Here is a 27457-nt window from a genome sequence, read left to right on the forward strand (position 1 = left end):
TATAATAGTATGTAATAATAAAAAAATTATAGATATATTTGAGACGTATCACCCTGACATCATGCATCGGTCTCATCTTACTAAGAACACAACTTCCTTGTACTTCGCTGGCGTCGAAGATGTCGACAGTGTCCTCCGAGCCGGACACGATGTCCCTCGTCTGGTCGATCCATGCTTCTCTGGCCACACTGCCCTTAATGCTCCAAACCTCCATCTCATGAAGGAAGAGTTGCATGCTGTGGAGATCATCGCAAAGCCATACGACATCAGGACATACGACCCAGAGGCGTCATCCATGGTCGGTTGCTTTGCCGCTAAGCAAGGAGAGTAGGCCACGGATCAAAGAAGCAATCGGCCATGGAAATATTGGACTTCCTTTCTATTGTTGAAGAAGGAAGGAGGAAGCTTCATCTGCTATCAAATTTCTGGTAGGAAACCAAGTTCAATGGGCAGTGTTGTAGCACCAATTAGAAGATATTTTCAGTCACTTTATGCCAAAGTGAGATCCTTGGGTCCACTGGCAGTTCCCCTTCAATCTGTGCCATCTATTCCCGGGTAAGCAAACACATCCTCCAATGAATTGGTCGCTTGCTTACAAATGTGCAAAAGAATATATAAAAACAGCTCTGACATTTCATTGAACATATGGCAGCATGAAAAAGACAAACCTGAGCATATAAATAAATATGTTTATTTGAGGGCTACATATGTAAAAGACAAACCGAGACAAATGCAAATTCCCAAACGGACAAAAGATGCTCAGGTTTTGGGCAAATTCCCAAACGGACAAACCGAGACAAATTCCCAAAATGACGATTCCCTTGGAGATGCCGGTTTTTTTTTTTTTGAGGAAAGTCGAAACCACAGCCGCGGTCGGCCCCGTCCTCTCACGCTCGCGATGTTGGCACGCGCCGCTCGTTAACTGGAGTCGAGCGAGCGTGTTGCGCGACTGAAGCCGGCGTGGCCGGCCGCAACCCAGCGGTTAGCGTCGCCGGAGCCCTCGGGCTTGGGGCGTCCGGGCGAAGGGCAGGGATTCAATCGGCGGGGCCCTTACTCTGCATTGCACGCGCCGTGAGTCTCTGCTGCTAATTCTTGCACAAATTTGTATAGTTTGCACAGATGGGGCAAAAGGTAGTTAACCCTAGCCGCCCGGCCCTATGCTGTTAGAGGATGCAATCGATGACCATGCGCATGACTTCAGAAACGTGATTCGAATCTAGTACAATGTTCAGAAAGAGAATCGTCTGTTGGCAATTTATGATAGACATAATACTGCCGTCTGATCACAACTAGGCGATTACTGCTGTTCCATATATTATCATGTTTTTTGTACTCCTGCTGCGGATCATGTTAGCTTTAAACGAAAATTAGAGGGATGCGGGTTATCCGGTTATGGTAACTGTGAAAGCAGCTAGTGAGCAGGGCATTTGTCACACTCACTTGACAGTCTTTTCATTGCAGGCACATACTATCCCGAATATCACTAAACGAGGCAAAAAAAAATCACTAAATGAGCTTCTTGGAGCCTGTTTTTCTTTCTTAAATCGAAAACCACATTTTTAATGTTTCGAAAAGGAAATCCGAGTTTTCGTCCCACGAGTACATATACACTACATACCTGTAGACTTTTATAAATAAATATGTTTAGTTGAGGGCTACATGAAAAAGACAAATATGTGGATCTGTATAGATGTACTGTCACTGCTATAGATCCACATGTTTGTTTTGTTTTTGTGCTGCCCACAAATGAACATATTTTGAACAAAATTGTGCATATATGGTATATCTATATCACATCTAGATGTATGTGTGTTTTTTATTTCTGAAGCTTTGAAATTTGACTTCTAAAAAAATTGAAAACAATTTTGGACAGGGAGCTAAAATGCTTCTCTCTATATATACCATCTCTTGTGCTAACACACCTGAAGTTATTAGAGGACTGCAAAAACTTTTGGAAGAAGCACGGCACAATACCTAGTTGGGTTGCTAAAAGAGAAAGCTAGATGATATGGATAATCTACTAACCATAAACGAATTGCTCTTCTGCTGCATTAATTGATCAGCTTTGGATGAGTATATCAAACACACCTATACTTTGCTGCTTCACTGAAGAATCATTTCTCAAGAGGAACATGAGGTACTAGTAATGTATAACTACTGCAGAAGATAGAATTCTCTGCCATTTGTTATGCATAATTTACACGAGTTTCGGAATAAAGCGTGTACTTTTCTTGATGCTATATCAGTATCTGTCTAAATATTGTTGTGCAATCCAGTTTGCCTGAATATAAAAACCTTCTAATATCTCATAATTACAATATACAGCAAGCAATTCTACTGACTGCTAACATACTCAAAGGAGCTTCTTTATGGTACATTGGGCCTTAAAGATTAAACATATGGGCACCTTTCATCTAAAATGTACACCTAGTTTGGAACCGGTAGAGGGAGCAGCGAGGCAGTGGAGGCTCTGCTGATCATTGGAAGCGAAGCATGGCACACGGAAAAGAACCATGCTGTCACTGTCATGGCGACACACACACACACACACACAAAAGGGAAAAAAAACTCTTAAGATATCATCATCTTCAAATCTTGTCAGCTCGTGGTAGGAAACCTATTTGCAGGACAATTTTAGGGCTGCCCAAACTGTTGAATGATCTGGATAGATGGAATATGTCTGACCCTTATAAAATCATCACCTTCATCCCCCAATTTACCAAGAAAGGAGCTTGACATGCCCACCAATCTCAACCTCTGCAATGTAGCAAGTGACTGGAACCCAGCAGGAATAGCTGCCAACTTTGCACATGACATGATCCACACTTCTTGAACACATGGCATTGCTCCATCAACAACATCCCACCGCTCCAGTTCCTCAAGTTCAGTTATGATGAAGATTTTCAGCTTTAGAAAACCGGAACGGCAGCATCTCATTACTTTCCCCTTGTATGCATTGTTCAGCTGGAGGAACAGCAGATTCGGCAATCGAACAAGAACTGAAAGCGGGTCATCTTCCAGCTCTGAGAAGCTCAAGCGCAGCTTTGTAAGGTTGTGTAGTTGAGCAAACCAATTTGGCAATGTCTGCAAAGATCCAGCTAGATGCAGCTTCTGTAGACATGAAGAAGGTTCCAACATTGCAAGATCAAGTGGCCTGGTGCCATCGCTAGGGAAGATGGATAGGTATGATAGTTCCTTCATATTGTTCACAGAAGAGCATAGCTCTTTGGCATCTTCATTTTTTAAATCCTCTATCGAAAGCTTCTTCAGCTGGGTAAGGCTTGCAATCTCACAAACCACGGCTGTGCTTGCTTGCAACCCAGTTAATATCTGGAGTTTGTCAAGCTGATTAAATCCTATCGGGATCTGGATGCATTGGTCATCTTGTTTCATCTCTAGATGTCGTAGATTTCTTAAACATTTGATTTGAAATGTGATTCTCTTTATCTGAGTCTTCCTGATATCAAGAGTTTGCAAGTGATAGAGCTTGTTCATTGTTCTTGGGAGCTTCTTCAACTTCGTTCCCCTTAGTCCAAGGTACCTCAAGTGAACTAAGCCTCCGATCTCTTTTGGAAGTTCTAGCATGTTACCATCTTCAAAATCCAGAATTCTTACCAGACCAAAGCTCCTTGAAATAACATTGCATTTAATTGCAGTTGGTGCACTGTTGTTGAACATGAAAACAGATCGCAATCTTTTCTTGTGTTCATTGCTGAATGATACATGAGGCATTTGCATTGATACGCGCCGATCACTAACACTTGGGCCTTTATCAGCGCAGATGATGGAAAATTTCTCATTTTCAGACAGCCAAATGGCAAGATCGTGAAGAAGATCATGAACTCTGCATGCTTTTACTCTCCCACTGATGCTTGCTGTTGCCACTTCTACCATGCTTTTGTTGATCAGCTCCATGAGGTACTTCTCTGCAGTCATTTCAAGTGTCTCATCAGCCTTTTCTTTCACAAACCCTTCGGCAATCCATAACCGAACTAATTTCTTTCGGGAGATCTGTGACTCATATGGGATTACAGAGAGCAGCATAAAACATGGCTTCAAAGGCTGTGGGAGGTCCCTATAACTTGAGAGCAGTGTCCGCTGGATTCCCATTTGACCATTGCTTAGATCCTTCTGAATGCTTGCCAGGACACTTTTCCATTTAGTATCTGTTTGTTCTTTCCCGGACATCATACTCCCTGCAGCAACAATAGCAAGAGGCAAACCAACACACTTCTTCACAATGTCCTCGGCAGTTTCCTTTAGAGCGTCCGGGCATATTCCATCCTGCAAGAATGCCTTTTTGCAAAACAAATTCCAGGAATCTTCAAATGGCAATGGCTGAAGCTGCTGCACAGTGCTCTTTACGCCTTCAACTGAGCCAGCCACGGCGGCATTACGAGTTGTCACAAGCACTCGGCTCCCGCTGCATTTTCTGGGCAGTACTAGCTTGATGATATCCCACAACCCTCTGTCCCAGACATCATCAAACACAAGCAGAAACTTTTTACAGCCAAGGCCACTCAAGAGCAATTCTAGGAGCTGCTTCTCGCAGAGGGAGCTCGCCTCTGCAGAGGGGATCTTCATCAGCCCGTTGGCCATCTCACAGAGGACAGAGTGCAGCTCCATCGTTTTCGACACATAGATCCACGCGCAGCATTCGAAATGCTTCTTCACGTCCGGGTTGGTGTACACCTTCTTGGCAAGTGTGGTCTTCCCAACACCTCCCATGCCAACCAAGGATATGACACTTAGCTCCGATCTGAGCCTCCATCCAAGATATGCCGAAGCAACACATCCAGATATTTATCCAGGCCTACAACATCTATGTCATGAACCATCGGAGATGAGGCTAAAAGACCATGGATCCACTTATCACTTGATTCTCTAGGTCTTTCAACTGCATACTCCAGTCGGCGACGGGAGATGTCACTCAGCTGAGCCCGGATACGACTGATCCGAGCCCCGACGTCATGCCTCGATCTCAGCTTACCAAGAACACAGCAGCCTTGTACTTGGCTGGCGTCGAAGATGTCGATGGTGTCCTCTGAGTCGGACATGATGTCCCTCATCTGGTCAATCCATGCTTCTCTGGCGACGCCGCCCTCAATGCTGCAAACCTCCATCTCGTGAAGGAAGAGCTGCATGATGTGGAGCTCATCACGGAGCCATCCGACATCACGACTTACGGACCAGAGGCGCCGGCCATGGTCGGTTGCTCTGCTACTAAGCAGGGAGCCTAAGACATGGATCAAAGAAGCAAGCACGGGTTCGGCCATGGAAATGCTGGTCTTCCTTTCTGTTATTGGAGAAGGAAGGGGGAAGCTCGGTAGTCCGTATGCTACCAATTTTCTGGTAGGAAGTCGAGGTCAATGGGCAGTGCTGTACCACTGATTACAAGATACTTTCAACCACTTTATGCCAAACTGAGATCCTTGGGCCCACTGGCAGTTCCTCTGCAATCTGGGTCAACTATTCCTATCAACCGTGCATAATTTCCCAGAAGCTAGATGCATAAAACGATGCTTGACCAACTGGATAAATCTTAAGCCGACAAATGAGCAGCCCGCGACCCCGGAGTTCGATAGGATCCATATGTTAAAAAAAGCAAAACACAGTAAACAGTTTCACATCCTTGCTACATGAAGTCACATTTCAGTTCAGTTAAGACCTAGGTGGCAGAACGATCTGCTTTTTTTCCGGGGAAACCATGTGCTTACTGCTTTGACTTTAACATGCTCTTTTGCAGGATATTTTTTTTTATGTTTCAACTTTCAAGCACTGGAGAAGCATATGGGCCTTGGTGATCTGGCTTCAAGGCACTAATGCACAATGGATTTTTAGGCTCACTCAGCCTGTCAGCATGGACTGAAACTGGAGCCCGTCTTTGGAGCTTTCAGTGTGTCTACATTGAGCCTTGAGTTGTGCATTGTGATCTTCTTCCGGGCCTCAAAGTTGCTAATGGACGGAAGAAAACTCACACACTACACTCTAAATTTCTAAGTAACTCCCTTAGTCCATACAGAGTAGCTCTCTGTTCTTGCATACTTCCAGGGATTTGTTCTACATGCTGCAAACTGTTATTGAGCTGAATGAATTTGGTGCCTCTGCCGCTTTTCATCACTGTTAAGAAAAGTCCTGACGTACTTCTCATCTCTGTAATTTTTGTGTGTAGGTGTATCATGTCCGAGGTTGCGTCAGGTTCAAACACTGAGGATTCTGAGACTCTCAGTCAGTGCCGAGTTAAGATCTGAGACTCTCAGTCATCAATCACAGCAACCAACCATCCTAGTGCAGCATCGAACATCTAGCATAACAACGCCATTACGTACGTACATAGTGGGGATCACACTAGGAGGGGGAGCGGCATGAGCAGCTGAGCACCCCCTTTGGCCGATTTTCTGTCCGCTTCGCTTACGACGGAATCGCATTACGTCTGGGTGCATTGCAAGATTGTACTATGAGTTAACGTTTTGTTCTTGGCTCATCAGATTTGGAAGGCCCCCGTCGATCTCATCCGTGCTCCTCCTGTGGCTCCTGGAGAAACCAAACAGCCAACCGTGGAAGTGGGATGCGCGGCTGCCGGCAAGCATGCAATGCAACGCACGTAGCGTACGTGCGTCAAAGACTGGTGAAAAGATGAGACCCGCCGCAGTCCGCACGGTCCGATTATGTTCTTCTGAATGATATACATCGGCGGCCGGAGGACCACCGGCGCGCCGAGGTGGAGGAGGATGAACCTGGCCGCGTTCGTGCGTGTGCTGAGCAACAGCTGCTGGCTACCATGTCAAAGTCGTCCTTGTTCGGCACCACATTGCGTGGCTTTTGACATTTATGTGTCACCTTCCCATTATTCCCCTCCAATGGTGAGCGCGCAGCAAAGGCTCGGGAGCGGGCCATGCCATGTTTCCCTTGGAGCCGAGCGTGCTGCCTCCGTGTGCCACTTGCGGCAGTAGCCCTTGGAGCCGAGCGTGCTGCCTCCGTGTGCCACTTGCGGCAGTAGCTTGGCGAACATCTGTCCCTGCGGCCCACGGATTTTGTAACGTCACTGGCTGATTGATTGACCAAGTGATACGATTGCAGCAACACGTCGGCCGGTGAGCTTCGAAATGCTGTACACAAAAGGAAGGACCATTATCTCGCAGAGTTCTGTACTTCTCTACTTCTGCAAGAGTTGTGTAGTACAGCTTTGCTTAATTCCTAAGACATGCAGTACAGATTAGTCTGGTGCATGCACAATATGCAGGCATTACATCGTCGTGTTAAATGCGTCATCTGTATATATAAAAGCAAACCAATATATAAAGCATTACGCCATATGCATTCTACCACTTGTTCGCTTATTCCCATTTTCCAGCTTGTGGCTGCATGGTAGCTTTTTTTTATATAGCTCTGCTTGTTGGAGTATACAGAGAATATATCTATCCCACGTCATGCTCATCACCAACAGTGATGCCCTGTTTCGTTTTTTTTTTCTTTTTTTTTGCCTTGTTTATGTTTGAAACATATACTGGTTGCCAAAAAAACGGAGGTGGAAAACTGTTCCTTTTTTACCAGCACAGCGAGCACAGAGATGTGGCAACACAGTTGCATCGACGCGACGCGTTCCTCTGTACATAACCAAGCAATTGGGGGTTAAGTTGATAATGCGCGCCACATACATGACACCAACGTACATCTTCTATACATCTCCACACTACCTAATCCTGCTCTTTGACGGCAAATTACATACGTACATACGCCTAGCTAGCTACACAGCTCTTTCTAGTACATGTCAATCAGTCTTCTCAAAAATCGGACAAGAGCGCCGGCGGCGGGAAGAAGATGCCCTGCCCGGTGGCCAGCATGGCCCTCGGGTCGAACTGGGCCTTGAGGCCCGCGAAGCGCGCCCACCTCTTCTCCCCGAAATGGGCCTCCCACTCGGGCTGCGACTTGTGGTTGGGCAGGTACTGCCTGGCCCCGATCCCGGCCTCGGCGCAGAAGTCGAGGATCTGCCGGTTCTGCCGCGCCAGCGCCTCCAGGCTATGCGCCCCGCCCGGCAGCGCCGACCGCAGGAACGCCACCAGGTAGAACACCTCCTCGTCCGGCGTCACCACCGAGCTCCTCGGGTCCCACCTGCACCACCAATACAAAGATCAGAATTTTTTTACACGCAGTTATCAGATCATCAAATCGGCTCGATACAAAAGTTGGAGCAGACTAGGAAAAGCAACAGTTTTTTTCAGTTAAAGAGCTGCGGCTGATTCCGGTGCGTCCGTCCTTTTGTGTTAAGCATAGGAAAGCGACAACGCATCCGGCCACTAGCCACAAAGGCGGCAGAGGAAACCAAATTCTGACTGTGCCGTTCCCGTCGTGCCGCGGAAAGCCGCGGCGACGCCGGCATAAAATAACCGGTCGGCGCGGGCCGGGAGCCGGTGTCCGGTAAACCGCGAGCAGGGCGCGTCACGGCGCCACTCGGGAGGTTTTTATAAAATTCAGAACAGAGCCTGTCACCCCAGTGCGCGATATGTCCGCGGCCATTCACCGGTCACCGGATCCCGGGCGAGGGTGACGGCAATCCGGGAAACTAATCAGGCGGCAGCGACATGCCAATATACTACTGGCGCTGCGTGCGTGGCGCCAATCATGGTGGCGCTCAATGAGTGGCCACCACCTGCGCAGTCTTGTGTCGCATCGCATGTGAGGCCGATGATCGGTCGGCTTCCAAGGGCGGCGCCCGCCCGCCCGCCCGCCCCTGAGACGGGGTCGTGCGCGTGCGCGCGTCTCTGGCTGGCATGTGATGTGCGGTTTGGCGGGCGGATCATGCGAGCGTGGACGGTGATGAGCCAGCCGCCCTGCATCTGCCGGGCCGGTGATGGGCGCCGGTCGTGCGCCCGACTGGTCAACTGGAGCGCCCAGAAACAGCTAGACAGCTATTACTAGGTAGGTTGACTTGGGCAGCAAAGTGGAGGGTGGGTTGACTTGGCTAGTGGCTTACTTGTGCTTGTTCATGGGGTAGATGAGGATGGGCCCGCCGGAGGTGCGGCTGCCGAGGATGCCGCGGAAGACGCCGCGGTCGAAGTCGGCGATGCGCGACGCCGGCACGAACAGGTTCAGCCACGGGTGCGGCACCTCCCACATGCCCTTGCCGCGCAGCTTCAGCTCCGCCGTGTGCACCCGGTCTAGGAAGTCCACGTACGGCAGGTCCGTCGTGAACACCGTGCCCGGGAGGAAGCTCAGGTCGCCCAGCAGCGCGTCAACCTCCTGCAAAACATAATTACCAGCACGATTTAGACTTGGACGATTTTCTCTCTTCCTTTTTACTCCTTTTTTTAAGCAAAGACTTGGCAATTCAATTCATGCACTACATATATACATACATATAATTAAACAAAGCAAAGTAGTAGTCGATAAAATTAGTGCATGCTCGATCGCTAACAGAATTGAGATCTAGTGGTACGTATGGGAAGATCTACAGACCCAGTGTGCTCTGCATGTGGGTGCCATCATATACTAATCAACATGTTTATACTAGTAGTGCTACCTACTCCAAATGCGAATTAACATATCCCAATGATTGGCTAGCCAGGCCCCCCATCAGCAGCAGCAGTACATAAGACTAGTCATAGTGGGAGTAACTTAGCTAGTAACATAGCGCATTTCAAAAAATTGTTGCTTATGCAGCAAGTAATTAATAAGAGGTGGTAACATAATATGTTACTGTAACATAGCGCTTTTCAAAACAAGATGAGTCTACAAGCTAATAAATGAAGCCATTTAAAATATTACTATTATGTTAGTTTGCATTATGAAGATAGTAACTTAGGCTAGTGTCATATACATGACACTAGTATAAGTTACTCCCCACTATGACCAGCTTAACTAAACCAGAAATTAATAATTAAGAAATACCGTCATAAACAAATGGGACGGCCAGGAGAGAATGCGGTACTAGTAATCGGGATCGAGAGAGGCGGCGCCGACGGACAGACAGACGGACCTGATCAACGGTGGCGGCGGTTGAGTCGTCGTAGTTCTTGGTGACCTCGAGGCAGTAGAGCACGCCGGTGTGGTGCTTGAGCGAGCTGAGCTTCACCGGGTTCTGCGGCGAGAAGAAGGAGGACCTCCAGTTGTTGATGAGGCCCTCGGCGGCGACCACGAAACCCTCCACGTAGTCGAACCGGCGGCCGCCGCCGTGCTGGGAGATGAGCCGCTCCTGGTCCGCCGTGAACTCGGTGAAGTTGGAGTAGAGCGCCCGGATCCAGCGAACCTGCACGTACGTACGACCGTGCACATGATTAGACAACGAATTACTAACCCGGTTGATGAGGCTGCTTAATCAGCTTAGATCACCCACTGCTCCGTTTATTATCGTGGAAATAGTCAGCTAATTAAGCTGCCGGGAAAGAACAGAATCTTGCGGAAGATCGCGTGAGCTAAACAAAAGACGTAAGAAGACCCACCAAATTGGTCAGCAAGGCAAGTTGGTCGATTGATCGACCGATGGATGCCAACCAACCTGGGCGGCTGGACCACCTGACCTGAGTGATCGACCAGACGCACAAGCTAATATTTTAATTTTTAATTTGGACGAAGACTTTTCACGGGGTGGACTTTTTCAAAACGCTACTAATAACGAGCGAAAAGACTGCTGCCAGTGCAAAAAACTGCTTGTTGACGCGGACGGCAATCAGCATACGTGTCATGAGCCCAAAGCAGTCGGCATACGTGTCGCACGGACTGTGCTCGAGCCCCGTGAAACGGATCGGCCGGCTATAATTAGAAACACGTTCGGTTGGGCCTATCCTTATCGGTATCTTTATCGGTTTTGTTAACGTACGTGCGGTAATTCCGTCTCCACCTAACAATGGAAACGGATGTCGCCGAGAGCGGCGCGCCCGCCACTTGCACGGCTGGCGTCGAGCTCCGCTCCCCCGCCGGGCGGCGACATATCGCCCCGTCACGCGGGGGCGAGCGAGGTCGAAATGGAGGCAGATAAGGCGCACGAGATATTCCCTCGCCTTCGTCTTGCAGACCAGGTGGGTTAACGAACGAAGGGATTATTAAACAAAGAATGGCGAGGAGGAGAGTGACAGGCATAAAGAAAGAAAGAGAGAAAGGATTGATGCGTGCGTATGGGGAGGTGAGGACGGCGCCGGCATGGGTGGTGGTGCTACCTTGCGGGGAGCAGGCTCGAGGGCGATGCGAGCGCGCGTGATGATCCCGAGCTGCCCCAGCCCGCCCAGCGCGCCGAAGAAGAGCTCCGGGTTCTTCGCCTCCGAGCAGGTCACCGCCTCGCCCTTCCCTGCCAAGCAGATCAGTGTGAGAAGAGAACGCCGGCGAGGTTGGAACCGGTGGCTGATGGATGGGCTCGTGCATGTATGTGTGTACTACGTACCGGTTACGACGTCGAGCTCGTAGACATTGCTGATCTGGGGCCCGTGGTGGAAGGCCTGGCCGCTGATGCCGGCGTTGGAGAGGGTGCCGCCCACGGACAGGTAGAGGTAGTCCGTCCACGACCGCGGCGCGAGGCCGCCGTGCGAGAGCGTCCAGTTGAGCACGTCGATCCACAGCTCGCCGCCCCACACGTCCACGTAGTGCCCGCCCAGCTCCGGCGAGTACACCGGCAATGCGCGCGACGGCGCCTTGCCCCCGAGGCTCATGTCCACCACCACCCCGCCGGGTACCTGCGCCTGCCCGCTGATGGAATGCCCGTGGCCGCGCGCCGACACGCGGATGTCGCGGGCAGACCCGTACGCCGCCCGGACCAGCGCGGCGACGTCGTCCGCCCCGCTCGGATGGTACACGGCCAAGGGCTCGCCCCGGGTGAACCCGCCGAAGTCGCGGGACGCCTCCAGGACGTCGGCCGGGTCGGTGCTGAGGCGGCCGCCGCCCACGTCGCCGCCCAGCTGCAGCAGCTCCGCGGGCTCCAGCGGCAGGCCCACGGTCGAGATGAGGCAGTATATCTGGAACACCATGAAGACCAAGCACCGCGCCATTGCCACTCTCTGTCCTCTGTCTACCTCTCTATCGATTCTTTGGTCTCCTTACGATCGAGGATCGAGTAGCTGATATGTACTCGCAGGGGAGGATGAAGGAGGAGGAGGAACGAGAGAGAGGAGGTGTGAGGCGTTGTGGTGTGAGCAGGCGGTATTTATAGTGGGAGCCCGAGGGGAGGGAGAGGTGGTGGTGGAATTTGGGCGGGACAAAAGTGAGAAACGGAGGAGACCGAGGAGGATAGGAGAGAGAGAGAGACTCCAACATGCCCGCCCGCCGCGGGAACAGAGCACGACCGCTGGGGCCGCCCAGGAATAAACAAGTCCGGAGGCGCGTCACGACTCCTGCACTCGCGGTCGCGGGCCGGCGGCCTCTTAATTCCCCTGTCAGAATTAGTGGATCGCGCGGCCGCCCAAAGATCGCCCCGATTTCACTTCAGCCAGTGGTACTGCGCAGACTCAACTCTTGTACTGCTACCCTGCTAAATGAACGTGGAGATCGAGCAGAACAGAGGCACCCCCCCCCCTCTCTGCTCCTCGCCCGCTTTGTCGATCCAAATTCTACTACTACTACGTGGAAAAGTGACCCGGATTTCATCCTGCGTGCCATGTGCGGCGAGCTTTGGAGCGGAATTCTTAAAGCTACTAGCAGCGCATAGCTGGAAGAAGAAGCGCCAATCTGTGGAAGCTTTGAGGGGGAGATGGAGGATCAACACCGAGCCAAAAGAAAGACGATCACCTCCCCGTATCTTGACCGGCTTTTGAGGGTGCGCCCCTCAATCTCATCGCCGCTCCACGCATATGCATATGCATGCAGATGGTGAGGAACCACACCACAGCAGCACCGTTCCAAATTTCCAATCAAACACTGCTCCTACAGTACAGCCCGCCTAAAGTGCACCACATAATTAAAAACCGCACCAGCTTTCTGATCCGGCATGCATTTACCAAAGTACGTGCTGCCCAGATCTTCAGATATTAAAATGCGTATGAAAAGCGCGCCGCTGGTACTGTAGCCAACAGATGTCCTCGAGATACCGGTGCCAGTGTTGCTGGCTGCAGTAAAATCAAAGGCGTGTATGCTCGCCACGGGTACGGTGTAGTACTGTTCTTCCACGCTGGTTCTGCCTTTGGCTCGGCCGCGTAGGCTGTGCCTAGCCAGCCAGCTAGGCAAGTGCCCTACGGCGAAATAGAAATGAGAATGGGTAAAGCGTCGACGCGCGCTCCCACGTGACTGATTGCGCAGGATCGCACGAAGATACGCTGATTTCCTTTTGCTTTCTGCTCGCAATCGTATCGGCCGCGAAATTCAGCAGCCATGGGTTTCAGTGAGAGGAGAGCGAGGACGTGGTTTTGGTTGCTTTGGGACGATGCGCATGTGAGGGAGCAAAACGGCGTGGCGGTCTAGCCCCTACCTCCTATTCCTACTGGCTCGTGCAATGTCGACGATCCACGACAACGGTGGTAAAGCGATGGAGGAGGCGAGGACTCTTTGTTAGAAGATAGAAATATTCTTGGAATAGAAAATTTATATAAAGTGAAATGACATGTATCTTAATTTTTATAGAAAAAGAGTGTCATTTGATTTGTAGGATGAGATGGTTTTTTTTTTCATTAGGCCTGAACTATTTTTTTCCCTTCAAAATGTGAAGGCAGGAATCAATCCTACATAGAAATAGAAATTCAATCTTGCAAACCAAATGGCTCAAAAGTGTCAAAAAAATGGCTTAAGAGAAAAATATCCCATAGGATAATATCTTGTAGATTCCTACAAAATACGTGTAAACCAAATGAGGCCTGAACGCATGGGCGGTCATTGTTGGTAAAGGCCTCTTTGTTTAGCTAGTATTGATTGCAATGCCATGCTCACTTGGATCCTACATTATTTTCATATTTTTGTTTTGTTTTGTTGCATCACTAGAAAAAACAAAGAATTCCCAAAAGGTTTGAGTGGATGGTAAAAAATCCTTATGAAATGTACTGCAAAAGAATTCTTAGGAAAAGGTTCTAGAGGAATCAAACAATCAACATATGAAAAACCCCTAAAGAATCAAATAGTCTAAAATTCCTATAAAAGTTCTTTGAATCAGAGGAGCCCTAAGTAGCACTAAGGATGAAGAGGAAGGGTTTGTGGCAAATAACACAATATGAGCTTAAGGCTTCTTTGGATTGCAAGAATATGAAAAATATAGGAATAAGAAAAATGTAAGATTGAGATGTCACATACTGTAGAATCCTACATGATTATAGAACACATGAATCATACACTGAGTGCCTTTGGATGATGCAAGAATGAAACATAGGAATTCTAGAGGATCTAGGAGAGAGAGAGAGAGAGAGAGAGAGAGAGAGAGTAAAGGTGCATTGGTGCACTGGACTTCACAAAGAAAATAAAAATAAAAGGAGATTTAAGTTCAAGTTGGAACTCCTACGAAATGGGGAGCATAGGAATGGGCTCCATTGGAATTTGGTACGCTCAATCCTATAATCCAAAGGGATTCCATAGGAAAAAATCCTTAGGATTCAAATCCTCCAAAATTCCTCTGAAATCCTTCAAACAAAGAGCCCATTAGTATTAATTTTATGATAAATGATGACCTAATGGGCCAGTTTTGCGTTATAAGCTGGCACCTCTTGCACCCCTGGTAACTTCCACTTGGATTAAGTGTTGTCCTGGTGAAAAACAATATAGCCATGATGTATGCAACTTCATTGAGTACAGCTCAATACACGTATTCTTGGCCATCATACACTGACAGAAGTTGGACATATTTTTTTAGTCATTGGACTCGGCCGAGATTTATGAACAAGAGAAGGTGTCATCCCATGAAAGGGTGTAGCCTTGCATACGAGATGTCAACCCAGAGATGAGTCGGTGCCTGACATGGCAGGCTTTCCTCACAATCCTTGTCGCCCGAGTTTAGTTGGAAGAAACTTTACTCGAATCTAGTTGTTTGAATGGATCACCTCATAGAGACTTTATGGCACGACTTTCTTAAGCACACGTACTTCCCATGAGAGATGACTTACAAACAGATGGCAAAACTAATGGGGGTGTTGTGGATCGTATGCATCTTATTAAGCATGTTACGGTAAAATGTCCACTCGTGAAGTCTCAAATGTTGGTATGCATCTTATTTGTCCATAAACTCCCAAAGGATCATAAATTTGAGATAGTATCAAATATATGTGTTCTACGATATCAGCCAAAACCGTATGACATCTGACACGAGGTAATGGTACACATTGAACAACTTTTGGGGATGAAAAAAAGAAAAAGAAAATTAATAGGAACAACTAGGGAATTTTGAGAAAACAATGTCTTCCTTCTAGAAATTCTTATTTGTGGAAAAATGGGACAAAATCAAAATGTAGAAACACAAATGAAAAGTCATGGGATCTTTAAGGAAAGAAAATTATAATATGTATACAAAGCCAAATAATTTGGAAGTGTCTAAGAAACTCTAGAATTCCACCTTTCATTTTTTGAATACATATGTTTTATTTCCTTTTCTTCAATTTTGAATTCTGATCTGTATATTCCAGTTTATAGGATATTTTTCATTTTCATTAATTTTCCCAATAGTTCCTTTTACGTTGGACTTCTTAAATGTATTATGGTGGCTTTCCCATAGTTATTTTTTTTATTTTTAGTTTTCTCTTAATGTTTTATTTTTTTTGTTTGCTTGGATTGCCATATGTGCAAAGCCATAACCGCATAGTCATTCACACCACAGAAACTAAGATTAAGGACACCTACCCCGATGTTGGAAGTGAAGGATCAATTATCTGATTTAGAGTTCGTGGACCAAAAATGAACTTGATAATAAATAGTCAAAAGATAGTACTCCCTCCGTTCCTAGATATAAGTCTTTTTAGATATTCCATTGCGGACTACAGACGAAGCAAAATGAGTGAATCTACACTCTAAAATATGTCTATATACATCCGCATGTAGTCCTTACTAAAATCTATAATAAGACTTATATTTAGGAATGGAAGGAGTAAAAAATTACCCTTGGTATGATTGTATTATGTGTTAACTCTCACAACAAACTGTTGAGGTAATGGTTATGCATGATTGCATCATGTGTTACTCTCACAACAGATTGTTGAACCTTCAAATATGACCGTTAAAAAAAGTGCTACTCTGATTTTCGCAACAAAAAAAGGTGCTACTCTGATAACTTGCCACACATGTCTACTTACACAATATCTACTGAACGCTAGCTAGAGTAATAATCACATCAAAATTGTTTTGTACCCCCTCCGTTCAAAAAGTTTGTCTCAATTTCTTAGCGGGTGATGTAAGTGTGGTTTGATTTGTCCTAGCTAGTCATGATGGCCTTCCGCGGACTAGGCCTTAGATACATCTAAGGCAAACTTTTTGGGACGGATGTAGTATTTGAGTACTTAAATTAGGTATTAGGGTTGTTGTTGGCCATTATAATTCCTAACTTACTCGTCAATTAGGGATTCGTTTTCTTCATCCGTGTCGGTGAGGTTGGTTATAGTAAGTGGGGGAGCATCTTCGCAAAAAAAAAAAAAGTGGGGGAGCATCAGCCCGGAAGGCAGCATCAAAGACACACAAGCAAAACATGGCGATCAGGCAGCACAAGCAAGCCATTAATTGCCGTGTTCCCGCAAAAGAAATGGGTCACATTCCATCCCCGCAAGTGCATGCAAGGCTACCAGCCGAACTAGTTATTGTGATGCTGGGTCTGGACCACCCGATCGTCCATCGGCCCAGCAGCAGACGAACACCTATGCGTGCATGCGGTTGACAGGCCAACCCGCCCACCCAGCGGTCCGACCACGCTCCGCTCGTGTGGTCCAAACCAAGATCGGGGCGTTTGCGTGGCGAGCGCGACCGGATCCCCCGGACACGCCATCCATCGACCATCGGGATCCCCTGCGCGATTCGATCGGAGAATTTCTCGATCGCTTGCTAGTGATGTGCCGACGCCGCCGCTCCCGTGCCGTGCCATCTGCCGTGCCCAGCGGCGTAGGTAGGTATACGTCTGGCTGGCGCCGAGTTAATGAGCTTCCGTCGCTGCCGCTCTCCCGTCAAGTTGAACTCTGTCCTTACGAGTCAGTACCATACGAACAGAGTTGGGGTAGTACCCCCTTCATCTCAGTTTTGCTGTACAGCAATCTGGATGTGCTTTAAGCATTGCACTTCTAAGTTCTATGTTGGTTGGGTTTGGTGTTATTTTGTGGTTGAACTATGTACTCGTTGCCTGGTCTCTTTAATAGAAATCAAAAAGGAAACCCTCTTCTGCTAAAAAGAATCTAAGTTTTATGTTATTGATTTTACGCTAAGAGTCGTGCAAGCATTTTTTTCTTCTCTTTTTTCTTTTCTAGATTGATTGAGTGACTTAGATGCGCGATGACAAATGTGTTGCCAATCCTTATATATACAACTCGGGCCTTGTATATACAAGGATTGGCAACACATTCGTCACATTTTTAGGTGATGATGAATCCGATCATCTGACTGACTCGCACCGCCGCCTTGGTGGAAAAAATGTCTGCTTGAGTTGTCAAACAATTATGGCGGTACGTACGTCCATTACGTGTTTGATCACTACGACGATGACCAGGACGTCCGGGGGGATCGCAGACAGATCGTGCGAGATCCGGCCGGACGGCGAGGTTCGGTGCCCGTGCAATGCATGTGGAACACGAAACGGTCCCTCCCTCGCCCGCGTACGTTTTCCACGGCGTAGCCAATGTGAAGCCATGCGCATTGGATTCGATCTCGATCGGTTAAATGGTCATCTTCACTCATAACTACAATCGTCGCAGCTAGTACTAGCAACCGTGTGGCAGAAGCAACAAGACCGGCGGCCGGCGGCCTAATGCACGCGCGAGTTTCATCGGCCGTGCGCGCGGTGCCATGCATGCATGTACGATGGTCGTACGTAACAATTGCCTCAGCAAGGGCGCATGCATGGATAAAGATCAACACGCATGTGACATGTCACCTTACGTAGCATGTGGATGGATATTTCCGACCTAGTATGTCATCAGGATTGCGCCTCGGCCTGCAGGACAAGTGTGCACATGTGACGTCGTCGGTGCGCGCGCGCGGCGGTCGATCTCTTGCCGGAACGCTCCGGCAAGGGACGTCACGCGCGTGCGTGTATGGCCAGAAACCGCACGCCCCGTGCGTTCCAACGGCCGGCCGGATCCAAGGGGTGAGCCGAGCAGTTTTGGCGGGCCGGGCGCATGCATGCATGCGATCGCATCCGCGTCACGATGCGTACCGAGGATGTCGCGAGATCGGGCTCCCCGATCTCGCCATGTCACGTCTGCTTTGGTCTCTTGCTCCAACTTGCACGTCACGGTCTCCACCCATCGATGCTATGCTACCTTGTCCGGCCGCCTTGATTATATTAGCAACATATATGTGCGCAAGAGGACGCGTCATTTTCCGCTCCGCGTATGCGGTCGGATAGAAACTTCACTGCGCTGTCCGGATCAATTTTGTCGAGGAGCGATCATGCACGCTTCATGCATGTGTTCATCCGCGGCTAGCTAAGGATGCAAGGCTTACAGCATCTCCAACAGCCGCACAAAAATCGCGCGCCCAATAAAAATTATAGCGCGTCATTGTAGTATTTTTAATACGTCTGGACCTGCATCGCTTTAGCAGACGCTTAAAAACGCGCGTCCAGAAAGCACACGGTGTAAATTATGAAGCGCGCGTAATCCGGAGCCCAAAATATGCTGCACGCCATAACGTTTTTCAGCACGCGCCCAAATTTTTTTAGTGCTACAACATCTGCTGGAGTTGTTCGGCGCCTCAAAAAACAAAATGTTAATGCACGGAGCTTTTTTTGGGCGCTTGTTGGAGATGCTCTTAGACCACACGAAATGTCTAGAAAATCAAGGCATTGTCAGTCTGAGGAGGCAGCTAGCATGTGTGTACGTAGTAAATCCTCCGACGATGACCCGGCCAGCCAACCAGACACACAGTCCCCTCGATCGGTGCTTGCCGGACAGTGATGGCGCCACGTCCACTCCGCGCATTAAACAGCACGGGCAGCTCCATGTCCCGGCTCCAGACACATGGACAAGGTCGCCACTGTTTGATGAAGATCACGCAGTGAGAGCCATGGAGTGGCCATTTGCATGCTGTGATAGTCGCTGCAATAATTATACTAGTATGCATTTTAAACCGGAAGGCTGGGAGCAGCTACCTGGACAGGACAAGATAGAGACGAATCCTCGTTTTCCTTTTTGTCAAGAGAAAGAGAATCCCAGAGCCAGGTAATTTTGTGACGGTACGCATGCACTTCAATCGTTTTCCGGGAGATCTTGGGCGGGATATGGCATGAATGCGAGATTTGGTTGGCCAGTGCCTCGCGTGACCTAATTTAAAAGCTCCATCCTAGTCGTAGACCCAGCCCTCTAGATAGCACTCTCGATGTTGCATGACTGTACTGTCGCCTCGTCTATCTTTTTACGGCTCCAGGTGCATGGTTTGGTTTGCTCAGCTAGGGAGGGAACACCTTGCTCCCCGCGGAACCAAGAAACGAGACAAAGTCTAGGCCCTAGAAAACGACTTCCTTATATATATATTTCTTTCGGTAGGTATATATACTTATACTGCCGCCATTGTGTTCTTCCAAAAGAGTAGTGCCGCCACAGGTGCATCCCTCGTACACACTCTATATACTACTCCGTATTTAGGATTAGAATACAGCAGGGGAGTGCCCTAGTTTTCTTTACATCCACCAAGAGCTTTAGTACGTACTTACATGGATCCGGTTCGAATGGCGGCACGGAGTTTGCAGCTGGGACGGACTAGGGAATTATTGCGGAGTCCAACAACTCAATATTGTAGTACTCTCGTGGGAAACCTAAATGAGTGTACTTGCCACACATACCTGGAAGCCTGGAACCGAGATCTCTTCGGACGGCCGGCCAGCTCATGTCCTGTACTGACGTACGTGATGCCAGCCAGCCAGCGCTACGGAACAAGGCACAACTAGCGAGCAAATGCACAATGCATCACTGTACTAGGCCCATCTGCTAATCAATGCACCAGCAACGTGCAAAAAAGAAGAGGTCAAACAAAGCTCCAGCTTTAACACTCCACTTGCTTGAGTAGCTCGCTCGCACCTGAATCTCATCGACCTTGGCGTATAGAGTTGCGCGCTCTCTGACGAATTTGGGTTCCTTCTTAATTTCCTTGCTCGTATCTAATTAAGTGGATTCCCGCTGATTAGCTCGCGATCTTAGGCTAATCATAGTGAGAGTAACTTAGCTAGTAACATAACGTACTTTAAGAAAATTCTGCTTATGTGGCAAGTACTTAATGAGAGGTGATAACATAATATGTTACTGTAACATAGCGCTTTTCAAGACAAGATGAGTCTACGAGCTAATAAATGAAGCCATCTATGTTACTACTCCCTCCGTCACGGTTTAGAAGGCACAGTTAAATTTGCGTGCGTTTCCACAATAGACAAGGTTTAGGATGCATTGCATTTATTTGTAGTAGCTAATTAGTACTCCGATATACTATTTCTATATGCATGCATAGTGTGAATGCTATTTTTTAGCCCACCTCATAACCAATAGATAACCACTTAGGTCCCAGAGAATTTCTAAACGCGCCTTCTAAACCGTGACGGAGGTAGTACTATTATGTTATTTTGCATTATGAAGATAGTAACTTAGACTAGTGTCATATACATGACACTAGTCTAAGTTATTCCCCACTATGACCAGCCTTAGTTGTGTGCTGATGATTGCGTATATTTAATTTGACCAAACTGCACAAAAGGTGCTCCCTGCGTACCTGTTCTCCCTTTCTTTCTGCCTCTCGTACCAAAGAAATGTGACAACCGGCCAAAATTGACTGCCTTTTAAGATTTGCAAGATCATCATTACCTAATGACAAAACCAATCAAGCCAAGCGGTATAGTATGATTGAGCCCACACATGCAAGATTGGGTTGCCAGTGAGTCTAAGCACATTACTTAATCAACAACCTTTCTGATCATTAAACTGCATAGTTTTAAAATTTACAAAGGTATACATGAATTTTGAGAGTAGATAGGAACTTATCATGACAAGATTTTGCTTCAATTAAGTCATTTATGCTATACGTAGAAATGAAAAAAGATATGCACAATAATTTAAGTAACTTACGTGCAGTTCTGCATTTCCCCCCAAGGACACGCGCAAAGCTGGGCGCACGAGTAGCATAGAAGAAAAGGCGAGATACTCAATACAACACCGAAGAACGGCTACAATGCCGATAAAGGCAAAACAGAAAACAAAAGTGACCACTTCTACACTATAATTTGTCATTTTTGCTGTGTGTAGAAACAAAAATCCACAAGGATAAGCTACTAACCATTCTCAACTTGCTTCAACTTTTCACAATTATCCAAATCTTAAAGTATACTACTCCTTCCGTCCCATAATATAAGAGCTTTTTGACGGACGCGGCTAATCTGCACCCGAGCTCATATGCTCCCGCATGAACAGTAAAATCGAAAAAAATAAAAAAAATTCAAAAAATTCCAAATTTTTTTGAGAGAAACATTGACAAAAGTTCTAAGTGCCTGCAAAAAATCGTCATGAAATCACATTCCTAGAAGGCGTGGCAAAAAAAACAAAAATAGTACTCTGAAAAAGCTACTTTCAAATGCATTTTGAATCACTGAATTTGTTTTTTTTGCCACGCCTTACAGGAATGTGATTTCATGATAAATTTTTGCAGGCACTTAGAACTTTTGTCAATGTTTCTCTCAAAAAAAATTTGGATTTTTTTTAATTTTTTTCGATTTTTTTTCGATTTTACTGTTCATGCGGGAGCATATGAGCTCGGGTGCAGAATGGACTTTTCGCTTTTTGACACTACTTCCAGAGTTTCCGAAAGTAACTTCATACTACATACCAACGTCAAAAAGCAGCAGCTAAGCCTAGAAAGTAAGATTTACTCGCTCAGGGTATCCAAACTGCCCCTCGTGAGACACTAGTAGAGGCAAAATTTGTTGGGTGGCCGTGCCTACTTCTAAATTTTAATCATGCGAAGAATGTGTTTAGCATAGATAACTCAGTGTCATGACCGGGTCGTCCCAAGTCCCCGACCGTATATTCCTGGTCAAAGATATATTCCAAACAAATAAATAAGACTAGTCAAAGGTCTCCGGCCTGTCCTCTGCGTACGTGGCAAGCTAAGCTGCTCGTTGACTCCTGGTCAACGCTCCCGACGATGACAGAAAGGCGGGCGTCACTCGCAACGCTCCTGCCAGCAAAAACGCACACCATTTAATTGTACTCTTTCCGTTTGGAATTACTTGTTACAGAAATAAATATATCTAAACATATTTTAATTTTAGATATATCCATTTCCAAGACAAGTAATTCTGAACGAAGAGAATAGTTAATTACTCCCCGTTTGTGTCATCACCGGCCGCGTGTGTTGATCGCCATCATCGGCCGCTACGACGCGACGAGGCCGACGGTTCTTGGCAGGCGACATCAGCTAGCTGCCGGCAGACGTCGACGAGCTACCCTCGGCCGCAGTGGCGTAGCTAGGGGGTGGCCAGGGTGATCCATGGACCACCCTGAAATCTTTCCATAGCTTGTATATAATGTACTAAAATAAACATTTCTTTGAAAAATAAATAATTTATGCTAATATTTTTATTAATGGACCATCCTGATGTATTGGGCTGGCTACGCCACTGCTCGGCCGATCGGCCGGTGCCAAACCGTCCCGGGCGCATGCAGGCACGTGGCCGGACCGGAGCAGGCACGATCCGGACCAAACGCGCGCGCGGCCCACCGCGGCGCCGGCCACCATATCCGATGGCGATAAGATGGGCCGCCGCGTCAAAAGCTCCGATCCTCCGCGTCTGCATGCTCCTCGCTCGTGCTCGTGCTTCCATCAACCGCCATGCATGCAAATGCAAAAGCGCGCGTGCCGCTGCTGTGCCGCACGCATGCATGCACGCAGCCCGTACGACCTGTCATCTATCCATTCAGAGTGAGTTCTAGATCATGCATGATCTGTCGGGTCTCGGTGGTGCCTCGGGCCACTGGATAAAAATTCGGTCGCCAGGAAACAAATCCCAGCAAAAAGAGCTTTTCAGACGAGACTTGCCTGCTTTCCCGACGTGCGTCCATCCGTGCTCCCGCATACGTGGCATGATTTGATTGGAATAAAATAAGGCCCGGCCCTACCCCTTTAAAATCAGAGAGGAGATGATTAGGTTAGAAAAAAAAGAAAAAGACAGACGTAGGATGGAGTGGGAGCACGGATGAAAGCATGAGGAGGGAGCAGGCAAGCCGGATCCAGCTTTTCCGCACAAGATTTGGCAACAGGATTCTCGCCACATGCATTGCTGTTGCAACGTACCAAAGGTGGTAGCGTTGCCGCTGCCTTTTGGGCGACCGATCTGATCAGGCAGAACAGAAGCCGAGCTAGATAGATAGATGTATATATCGGCAGAACAGAAGGCGCGTCAGATCCTTGCCTACCCACTGGCCATGGAGACCGATCGGTGTGCGTGCGTTGAGGTTGAGCGTACGTCGAGCCTATCCAATGGAAACAGTCTACTCTTTCCTCAGAAGACAGGATCAGAGTGGCATGCATGAGCTGATGGGAGATGTGATCAGAGTGGAGATGAGATCCATTAGATGGACGGAGGGATACGATATCATTGTCGATCTTCGCATCGCAGGAGGAGATCGAGAGATGTGCTTTTTGAGCAGGCCTTATCTGTCTGTCTGGGCGTCTATCGGCCCATTTTGGGAGCACGAGTACAGTTTCTGATGGGAATCCGTCAAGTTGCATGACCAATCTCGTCCCGAGCCACGCCGAAAGCTCAACAGGGATATGGATGGAATGTGGTTGCGGCTCTGGGTGTGTGGAAACGGATCTAATACTGATCGGACAGTGTTTCTTTTTCTTTTTCATACTTTTTGATGGAACACAAATGTTGATGCGGAGAGTGTCGAATTTAGGCGAGTAGGTTCGAATGTTTGTCGAACACACAAAATTAAAAGGAACCGACGGGATAATTAACCTATCTCATATTGGACCCTTTGGGCCCTAGCATGGTAACTTCCACTTCAACGAGGTTTGCCCACCTTCGATGAGGGAGGAGCTTTGGCGGCGACACAACTTTGACTCGCCACGGATATTAAAATAACAATATATACTACTGACCGGAGTATTTCTTTTTGCAGGGAGAGAATTCAAAACTATTAACCAGTTGTTATAAAAAATATTGTGAACAAACAATGATGAGTGTTTCACCTGTGTGAAATTTTCGTGGGTGAAATGACATTCGTGGAGGCCTAAACAAGATTCCAAAACAAGTCTTTTTGGAGACATTGAGGTTGTTGAAATTAACCAGACCTTCAGAAATCTCATTTCATCATGAAATTTGAACACAGATGAAGCACACATGTTCACCACAAAAAAACAAAATCAGATATTCTTATTTTTAACTATTTTTTGAATTTTTTTGTTCATCCAGATCATGTGTGCTCGGTTGTAGAAACTACACGTCCTAACACAACACCATTTTCTACTCCCTCTCCTTACCCGTAATACACGATGTACTCCCTCTGGTCCTTTTTAATTCGCATATTAGATTTGTCTGAAGTCAAGCCTCGTAAAGTTTGACCAACTTTATAGAAAAAAATACAAACATTCACAATGTGAAATCAATACTAGTAGATGCGTCATGACTTAAAGTTTCGTGTTGTATAACTTTATCATGGTAGATGTTGATATTTTTTCATATAAATATGATCAAACTTTGTAAAGTTTGACTTCAGACAATTCTTATATGCAGAGTAAAAAGGACCGGAGGGAGTAATACGCCAGAATGCTTCACCACTTTGGAAGAAAATATCAGTGGATTCCAAATGGAAATAGAGATATCCTGTCTTAACAATATGGTGGTGGTTGTTACTGCATCATTGTAATTGGCTAAGCATATTTCATAAAAAAGAGTTTCAGCAGGGCACTACTTCTATAATCACTACTAGAATTGCCCTCTTTGCCGAGTTTCAAATAAACTTGGCATAGCCTATATTAAACTCGGCGAAATCTTTGTCGAGTGCCAAACTCAGCCCAACACACTCAGCTAGACAGGGCCCGACAATCATTAATACTGCGGAGTTCTTTCTATCGTGAACTTAGTAATATTTAAACAATTTTTGCCGAGTTCCTATCAGAAAAAACTCAGCAAACCACACCGTCAGACGGGACAGGCCGTTAACAAAAGTGCCACGTGTTACCACAGTTTGCTGAGTTTTGGCACACTAAACTCGGCAAAGTTAGGCCAATATAAATTATCTACATGCTAGCACTCATTACCCAGTACAAAATATCTGTCGAGTTCTTTATTCAACAGAACTAGGCAAACTGTTTGTTGAGTTTGAAACTTGGTAATTTCCCAACCAGTAAGAGCTCGCCGCGTGGCACTGTGTTATTACCCAATGCCACATTTTGTCGAGTATATAACAAACGAAACTGGGCAAATACTTTGCTGAGTTTGAAACTCGGCAGTCTCCCATACAGTAAGGGCTTGACGCGTGGTACTGCGTTATTACCCAGCGCCACATTTTGCCGAGTTCTTTGTTCAGCAGAACTGGGCAAATTATTTGCCGAGTTTGGCACTCGACAATACCTTGTCCAATAAAGATGGATCTACGAGAAAAAAACACAAACAATCCCATCCATCCATCATATGCATGAGAAAGAAAAACATTAGAATTCCGGGAGTGCGATAAAGGTCGCACATACGGCGCACCAGTTGTCACCACCAGCGAAGATGAAAATGACCTTTGCAAAGAGTATCTCTTAATTACTGATTTTGAAATCGACGAGTCGTTGGGCTTTTTATCCGGAAGTACCAAGGAAGATACGGCAAGGGGAGGATCGATCTTGCCCCAAAAGTTGGAGTTGTGTTGTCAGCGTGGTGTGGCGTGGAGCGCGGCGCAGTGGAGAGCGCGATCGACAACATGCACGCCGGCCCCTGGGCGCCGGCAATCTGGCCGCAACAACGCACACGGCACACACCTGACAAAGCGCCACGCACGCATATTTTATCGGGCACGCGCGCCTCACCTCGATCGCTAGAAGGAAAGCGCCCGATCCCGTGACGATCGCCGCATCCACGAACCGAGTTCCCGATTGGCGCCACGGAAAGACGGAACTCAAAGGAAAAGAAAAGGGGGAAAGGGCGCGTTTTTATCTGGCGCGTATCGAACGACGATCGCGAAGAGGATCGATCCATGGATGTCCACCTGAATGAGCTAGTGCTGCCGCTGCTGCTACCGAAGCTAGCTAGTGGGGTGGGAATGGGATATGGTGGAACTGGAACAAACTGATGATCGATCGGCTGCTGAGTTTGGTCGTTGACGCGCGTGCTTGTGTAATTGGATGGACGACCTAGCGGGTCAAAATTAAGCCGTCATTTATCTCATTCGGTAAACAAACAAGCAAACAACCACACTTTATAGCTATATCAAGTACTTCCTCTGTAAAGAAAGTGATCTAAACGCTCTAATATTTTCAAAAAAGGATTTTCCTTCGGTTTGAATTCCCAAGCAAACCACCATTACACATATCGCAATGCTGAGACGGGCAACACATCAAGCCCAAAGAAAAAGAAGAAGAAATAAATGCCAACAGGGGCAGCTCGACAGAGCGCTGAAGACCTGCGACCGCTGCGCCCTCCAAACAAACCACCACAACCCGAGGCTCCGATCTACCGCGAACTAAGCAGCACCTCCAAAAAGGATGCGGCTCCAACGATGCTGCTGCTCGGACAAGTCCTAGGGTTTCTCCTAGTACGTGGAGGAAGATGGGGGATAGCTACAACCGACACCCTTCAAGAAGGGATAGTGGCACCCACCGGTGTCACCGCATCGGAGCCGGACGAACCGGCAAGGATTTCTTCCGCACTCCAAACCCCACCGGCCAACCGGAGCCGACCAGTCAAACCACCGCCCAACACCATGCGCCATCACGGTTGCGTCACCACTAACGCCGTCTCACTGCGAGCACCACCACGAGGCCAAGAAGACCGGAGAGAAGATCCAAGCGATGGGAGCAGCAACACCAAGGCTGAGCGGGAGGGAACCACCTCCACCCCCGTCATGCGAGAGGCCCGGGCCTCCAGCACCGTCCCGGTAGCTGTCCGAACACGGCAGCGGGGCATACCAGGCTACCCCTGGCCCGTCCAGGCCCGAAACAGGCCCGCTAAGCCCCGCCGGCCGTGCTGCACCAAGCTGGCGACGGCGCCGCCAGCCCCCGCCGCTCCCCCACCTCTCGGGAGTCACGCCGCAGACCCGCCCCGCCGCCGGCCCGCCCAGGCCTAGATGGGCCCAAAGGGCCTAGATCTGGGCCGAGCGCCACCGCCAGGCCACGCCGCTGCGCCACCCTGCCGCCAACGACGGCGCCGCTGTCCAGCCGCCCCGCCCACGCCGCGACGAAG

General features: G+C 47.9%; 1 protein-coding gene, 1 long non-coding RNA gene and 1 pseudogene across 3 annotated transcripts; 1 reads left to right on the plus strand and 2 right to left on the minus strand.

Moving 5' to 3' along the window:
* Positions 1–848: 848 nt before the first annotated feature.
* LOC125544960 (uncharacterized) lies at positions 849–7325 on the plus strand. 2 transcript variants are annotated; one of them, XR_007299855.2, is made up of 3 exons: positions 850–1071; positions 5747–6000; positions 6173–7325. It is a non-coding gene; the product is annotated as an uncharacterized LOC125544960 (long non-coding RNA). The 2 variants fall into 2 exon arrangements; XR_015619329.1 differs by lacking the exon at positions 5747–6000 and having other exon boundaries at positions 849–1071.
* LOC125544958 (disease resistance protein RPM1-like) lies at positions 1082–5276 on the minus strand (annotated as a pseudogene).
* Positions 7326–7608: 283 nt separating the features above from the next.
* CKX5 (cytokinin oxidase 5) lies at positions 7609–12107 on the minus strand. The gene is made up of 5 exons (XM_048708765.2): positions 11375–12107; positions 11154–11281; positions 9977–10246; positions 8975–9240; positions 7609–8112 (listed from the first exon to the last, which is right to left on the minus strand). Exons 1-5 carry the CDS (start codon positions 11973–11975, stop codon positions 7785–7787), a joined length of 1593 nt encoding a protein of 530 aa, XP_048564722.1. The 5' UTR covers positions 11976–12107; the 3' UTR covers positions 7609–7784.
* Between the last annotated feature and the right edge of the window lie 15350 nt (positions 12108–27457).

This window comes from Triticum urartu, chromosome 3A, assembly GCF_056163025.1.
Source record: "Triticum urartu cultivar PI428250 chromosome 3A, HENAU_Tu73, whole genome shotgun sequence".
NCBI classification, from domain to species: domain Eukaryota; kingdom Viridiplantae; phylum Streptophyta; class Magnoliopsida; order Poales; family Poaceae; genus Triticum; species Triticum urartu.

What these genes read in the sequence shown, in the direction of transcription:
- CKX5 (XM_048708765.2), bottom strand. Translation starts at nt 11,975, where the DNA reads ATGGCGCGGTGCTTGGTCTTCATGGTGTTCCAGATATACTGCCTCATC. An exon ending in CGAGCTCGACGTCGTAACCG is followed by an intron (nt 11,282 to 11,374) that starts GTACGTAGTACA and finishes TCTGCTTGGCAG; the next exon opens with GGAAGGGCGAGGCGGTGACC. An exon ending in TCGAGCCTGCTCCCCGCAAG is followed by an intron (nt 10,247 to 11,153) that starts GTAGCACCACCA and finishes ACGTACGTGCAG; the next exon opens with GTTCGCTGGATCCGGGCGCT.